Source organism: Phoca vitulina, unplaced genomic scaffold (genome assembly GCF_004348235.1).
Source record: "Phoca vitulina isolate PV1807 unplaced genomic scaffold, GSC_HSeal_1.0 scaffold44, whole genome shotgun sequence".
Taxonomy (NCBI): Eukaryota; Metazoa; Chordata; class Mammalia; order Carnivora; family Phocidae; genus Phoca; species Phoca vitulina.
This window is the reverse complement of record NW_022589747.1, coordinates 736500-742330: the sequence shown is the minus strand read 5'-3', so window position 1 is coordinate 742330 and position 5831 is coordinate 736500. Positions and strand designations below refer to the sequence as shown.

Below are 5831 nucleotides of genomic sequence, written 5' to 3'. Positions count from 1 at the left end.
GGAGGAGTACTTCCCCCCCACACCCTTGGGGCCTCTCGGTGGGGCAGGGGGGCCCGTGAGCCGGGTGGGGAAGGAGTGGGCCTCTCCTTGATCCTCCTGCCAGTTCTAGCAGACCCCCCCACCCAGAGTCGTCAGTGGGACTCCAGCCCCACATGGAAGGCAGCTATGCTCACCACTATACCACCAACGCTAGCTCCAGCCCCACATGAGGATGAATACGTCTACCTGGTCCTCTTCCTGGTAGCAGGCTGGGGGTCAGGAAACGTGGTCTCAGACCCCCTTATGTCGGTGTGCTCTGTTCCTCCAGCCTGGGGACCCTCACCACGTCACCTCACTCTTTTCATGTGTGAGAGTTCTGTTTTGGTTGTCTCTGATTTCCTGCGTTTATTGGTAGTCGGGAAAAGCAAAGAGACAAGCCTAGGCCAGCCACCTCGTCCAGACTAGAAGCCCCTCAGGGCATGCTGAAGGGCTTTTGGTTTCTGGAAAGTGTGTGCAGGCCAGATGGTAGGGGGTCGGCAGAGCAGTGGGAACCATGAAGGACTCTGCTACGGCCACGGGCGAAGGGCCATGGGAGGAGGCAACTTAGAAGAGCCTGGGAGGTGAGGATGAAGGCGTGGGGGAAGGGGAGGAAGAGGAGGGTCCCCAACAGAGGGATAGATGGACGGATCTCCAGCATTTCCAGCGACTGAGAGGGGTGCAGGATGCAGGGCTCAGGCTGGGCGTGGCGGGGCTGGTGCCCAGCGCAGGCAGGGAGCCAGCTCTGCGGTGCGTCCGGAGCAGCGCCCGCAGGAGACAGGGTTGGGGAGACTCCCCGCCCCCCCCCAACGACAATGACCGCTCTGATTCCCTGCCCCCGCCCAGCTCTGGGATGGCGACAATGGCCATCTGTCTCCCGGAGCCGGAGCCTGGCACTGGGCGGGTGCGAGCGCGGGAGGGCCCGGGTGGAAGCAAGGGCACGGCTCAAGGCGGCTCGGGAGGGCTTGCAGCCCTGAGGTGTGGCGGGGGCGGCCGCCCAGGCGGAGGAAAGCGTGGTTCTCCTCCTCCTCCCGCCCCGGTGTCCGGGAGCCGAGCTGCGGGGCGCACGGGACCGGTCCGCCCAGCTCCCCCGGGGCTGCCGTTCCCGCCGCGCCGGCTCCGGTCTCCGGTTTCCATGGAGCCGGGAGGCGGTTGCCACGGAGACCAACGTGCGACGGCCAGCCAATCAGCGTGGAGCTGCGGCTCCAGCTCGCCTCCTGGATGGAGGCAAGGGGGACGCAGGAGGCCGGGCACCAGGACGGCGCCGCCACCTCCCCCAGGGCGCCGAGGCCCCCGTGCCCCGCGTGCCGGCGACCCTCCCCAGCCCCGCCTCTTCCAGGCCCGGCTTAGGGGTGATGTTCCCTGGGGTCCGGCCAGCTTCCGACTGGTCCCCGAGCCCCCTCGCATTCAGGGGGGAATGCTGCGGGAAAGGCGGGGCCGCGCAGCGCGGAAGGAGGGCGCAGCCCCGGTCGGGGGAAGGAGGGAGGCCGCCCCCCGCCACGGCGCTCCGCAGTGCTTGGGGCGCACGCGCACGCTCACTCGGGGCGCCGGGCGGGCGGGGCGGTGCTGACGTCATCCGATGACCCACCCACCCCCTACCCCCTGGCCGAGGGGCGGTGGCCGCACAGGCTCCGCCGGACGGACGCGCGGACAGACCGGGCACCGAGGGAAGGGCGCACGGTCAGGCCATGCCCGGGGAGGCTGCCCGTGCCGAGCCGCTGCTGCCGGAGGCGGGCGGGCCCGGGCCCCGCACAGGTGAGGCCTCGCGCGTCTCGGCCGCCCTGTCCCTGCCCGTCCCCTCTCCGGTCCCTCTCCCTGCCTGTCCCCTCTGTCCTTCTCCCTTCTCCAATCACCACCCCCCCCCCCCCCCCCCCCTCCGGTCCTTTTGGCGCCCTGCCCTTTCGGGCACCTGAATCCTGACCGCCCCCCACCCCCCCAGCCCCGCACGTCCCAGCTCAGGACTGCGGGGAAGGGCGGGCGGGCGGAAACGGGATGGCCTCCAGGAGCCAGAAGCGACGCGAGGGCCTGTGAGCATCCCAGGGCTCCGTGGCTCCCGGCCCGCGTCCCGCCCTCTGGGCCACCGCTGCCCCATTGTCTGTGAGGAGCTGCGGGCCCTGGCCCCAGGCTCTGGACCAGAGGTGGGGGGTTCTCAACTGCACCCCCACCACCAGGGGCACTCGCCCCCTAGATGCCTGAAGCCGCCTCAGGGCCGGTGACTGGTCTGGCCTGGCCAGGTGGAGCCGGACGGAGCTGGAGCCTGGGGAAGCCAGGGGGTCAGGCTGTGAGGGTGGGAGGTCGGATGCCCTGGGGGAGCAAGGTCTGGGGGGCAGTGCCCCGGGGTGCAGGCCTACATCCTTGGACAGGCTAGGTCAGCAAGTGTGGGTGGAGGCTGAGGGGGTCTGCCTGGGTCTGGACGGACCAGCCAGGGTGGCCCAGCAGGAGGTCAGCCATGAGTGACCCCTGGAGGGCCAAGGGCACCTTGCTGTGGATAAGTCACCTGGGAATGTCACCAGGGCTGGGTCCAGGGGCCTGGCCTCCCTCTGGGGTCCAGTAAAGCAGGTGGAGGCTAGGACTCCCCAGACCCAGGGTCTCAGGCTGCTTGATGACCTTGAATGCTTACAAAAACCTTTGGCCTTTGGCCTCCCTTCCTCACCCCCCCTCCTTGGCCCAGCTCTGCCCTCTCCCTGCCCCAGGGCAGGTGGGCAAGGGCACCCCAGGCTCGGTGCCAGGAGCCGGTCTCCACCCGTCCCCACCCACCACACCCACCTCCAGGCGTTGGGTGTCTGTCACACGGCAGTGGACCCAAAGGACCCCCTTCTTGGGATCCCCTGGCCACCTCAGAATCCCAGTAGTGCGGCCCAAGGGCCCCGAGGGACTGCCCCCCATTGCTGCAGGCCGATGGACAGGCTGGGGAGGGCACTACCCCTTCGTAAAAGCTTCACCTCTAATCCTGGGAGATACTCGACTTTGCAGACAGCTGAGGCACGGAGGTACTTGTGGGGTGATCATGGGTGATAGAGCAGGAACCCCCCCTGAGAACGTGGTCGGGGCCCAAGCAGCCCCCGTAACACTGCCCTGGGGCCGGCTGGCATATTCCTGGCGGAGGGAACCCTTCTCACCCCCATGCTCCAGCTCAGCGTCCGTGGGACGCGCAGCCTGAGGACGCACACACAGTGGCCCCGCTTCCCTCCTCCGTGCACCAGCTCTGGGAGCAAGAGCGAGGGCAGAGCCGGAGGGCACCTCCAGAGGCTGGCCTCAGGTGTGGGCAGCAAGGAGAGAGACGAGGCAGAGAGGCGAGACCCCCACGCACAGGAGGTGGGAGACCTAGAGCGTCCCAGGGCCAGTGGGGTGCAGGTCCCCTGCCCCTGGGGGCCTCTGACGCAAGAGGTCAGGAGAGGTCGCCCACCAGGCCCAGCACAGATTGAGGGCAGGGGGGCCAGCCAGCCAGCGTCCGCGGACACAGGTGCTAGTCCAGCCTCGCCGAGCCTCAGACGGGAGCCACGCCGCCCACCCCCCACCCCCTGGCCCCAGGCTGTGCCCCCGGGGTCGGAACTCGCTGAAATTCTTCCCCAGACGCAGCAGCTCCAGCTCCCAGAGGGTGTCTGCCCTCCTCATGCCCCCCCTCTTTCCACAGAGTCGTCCTGTGATGTGGCCGCGGCCACCACCCCGAGAGGGGACCGGCTGGAGCACTGTGCCCTGACCCCCGGACCCAGCGCCCTGGCCCTGGAGTTTCTGCCCAGCAAGCCGGGCGCCCGGCCCCCGCCGGAGGGAGCCAGCTGGGATGCAGGGCCGGGCGGCACCCCCTCGGCGTGGGCGGTGCCCGCAGAAGGCAGCCCCAGCCCGGGCTCCCCCGAGGCCCAGCCCGCCGGGGGTCCTCCCCCAGCCACCCTGGAGCCCCGGATCGTGATGGGTGAGGAGACCCGCCGGGCGCCCCCGCCATCCAGGGCAGCCCTGCCAGAGCTCAGGGACCGGGAGGGTGGGCACCCCAGCCTGGACCCACCCCCCGAGTTGTGTTCTCAGGGTGACCCTCCTGTGCCTTGCCCTGCCCCAGACCCTGACTCCTACTTCACACCGCCCTCCACCCCCACCGAGAGCGCCTCTGCCCTGCTCCTTGGCCCCGGGCCCCGCAGGGAGGCCCGGGACGCCCCGGCCGAGCCAGGGGACTCGCCGCCCGCCTCACCCTCGGGCTCCTACATCACGGCAGATGGGGACAGCTGGGCCTCGTCCCCGTCCTGTTCCCTGAGCCTGCTGGCCCCGGCCGAAGGGCTGGACGTCCCCTCAGGCTGGGGCTTCTCCCCAGCGGGCTCTGTGGCCGACGAGCAGGAGTTGTCTCCCACGGGGCCCCCCGGCCCCCCGTCCCCAGAGTCCAGCGTCTCGGCCGACAGCAGCTCCTCCTGGGGCCAGGAGGGCCACTTCTTCGAGCTGGACTTCCTGGCCAATGACCCCATGATCCCCGCCGCCCTCCTGCCCTTCCGAGGCAGCCTCATCGTCCAGGTGGAGGCCATGGAGGTGACGCCGAGGGCCCCCGAGGACGAGGAAGAGCAGGAGGAGGAGGTCCCTGTCCCTGGAGGGGACCCAGCCGGGGAGGGCGAGGACGACAGCACGTTCGCGTCCTCCCTGCAGTCCCTGTCCGACCTCTCCATCACCGAGGGCATGGACGAGGCCTTCGCCTTCCGGGACGACACCTCGGCAGCCTCTTCCGACCCCGACTCGGCCTCCTACGCGGGGGCAGACGACGAGAGGCTGTACAGCGAGGAGCCCCACGCGCGGCCCGCTGCCCTGCGCCAGGACAGCCCTGGCGAGCCCGCTCCCGCCGCCCCCGAGCAGGGGGCCGGCCGAGCCACCGAGCGCCAGGAGCCGGGCGCCCAGGTCCCCGGGGCGGGCCAGGCCTCCGCTGCCGCCGCCGCCGCCCCTCACACCCCGCGGGAAGCCCCAGGCCTCCCCGGGGGGAGCCCCCAGGCCTGGGGGGAGGAGGCAGGCTCCCTGTCGGGTCCAGCACCTGCTGCCGCGGGCAGAGCTCAGCCCTTACGGGAGGATGACAGCGCGGTCTTGGGCCCGGGGCCTTGGACCGCCCCGGAAGAGGGAGCCCTCATGCCAAGCCCAGATTCTCTGCAGAAGCTGGAGAAAGAAGCAGGCCAGGACCCTGACTCTGTGGCCACACCCCTGCCCCTGCAGGACGCAGGCCTCCCCTCAGGCCAGGCGCCCGCTTCTGTGGTCAGCCCCGTGCCCCAGCTGGGAGAAACAGACAGGACCTTACCCCAGGACCCTGACTCTGTGGCCACACCTCTGTCCCTGCAGGACGCGGGCCTCCCCTCAGACCAGGGGACCCCCGCTGGAGCCAGACTTGAGACCCTGCAGAAGGATGCAGGCTGCCTGCCAGGGATCGAGCCTGTGGTCACTGCAGCCCAGCACGAAGGACGAGTGACCTTGGAACTGGGGCCAGCCCCTGAGGCGAGGGACACGAGCTGCACTGGAGGCCCGGAGCCTCCAGCCTGGGAGCAGGCCCAGCTGGATGGCCCGGAGCCAGCTGCAGATGCTGGGACACCCTGGGCCTCGTGGGGAACTGCAGGCGCCTCCAAGCCTGACATGGAGGCCCTAGATTCCCCCAAGCCTGCCACAGAGGCTGTGGAACGCCCTGGACCTGACACAGGGGCCACAAATTGCCCCAAGCCTGTCATGGAAGCCCCAGAACACCCAGAACCTGCCACGGAGGCTGTAGAATGCCTGGAGTCTGCCGCAGAGGTCCTGGAATACCCTGAGTCTGCCACAGAGGCCCCGGAACACCCAGAGCCTGCCACGGAGGCCCCGGAACATTC

At 70.0% G+C, this 5831-nt stretch overlaps 1 protein-coding gene across 1 annotated transcript in view; it reads left to right on the top strand.

The window, feature by feature from the left end:
• The first annotated feature begins 997 nt into the window (after positions 1-997).
• The window catches only part of NACAD (NAC alpha domain containing), an 8244-nt gene continuing 3410 nt past the window's right edge, over positions 998-5831 (top strand). The window contains exons 1-2 of the mRNA XM_032430492.1: positions 998-1770; positions 3650-5827. Coding sequence (XP_032286383.1) covers positions 1704-1770; positions 3650-5827 — 2245 coding nt within the window. The 5' untranslated portion in view covers positions 998-1703. The remainder of the gene's footprint in view (positions 1771-3649; positions 5828-5831) is intronic.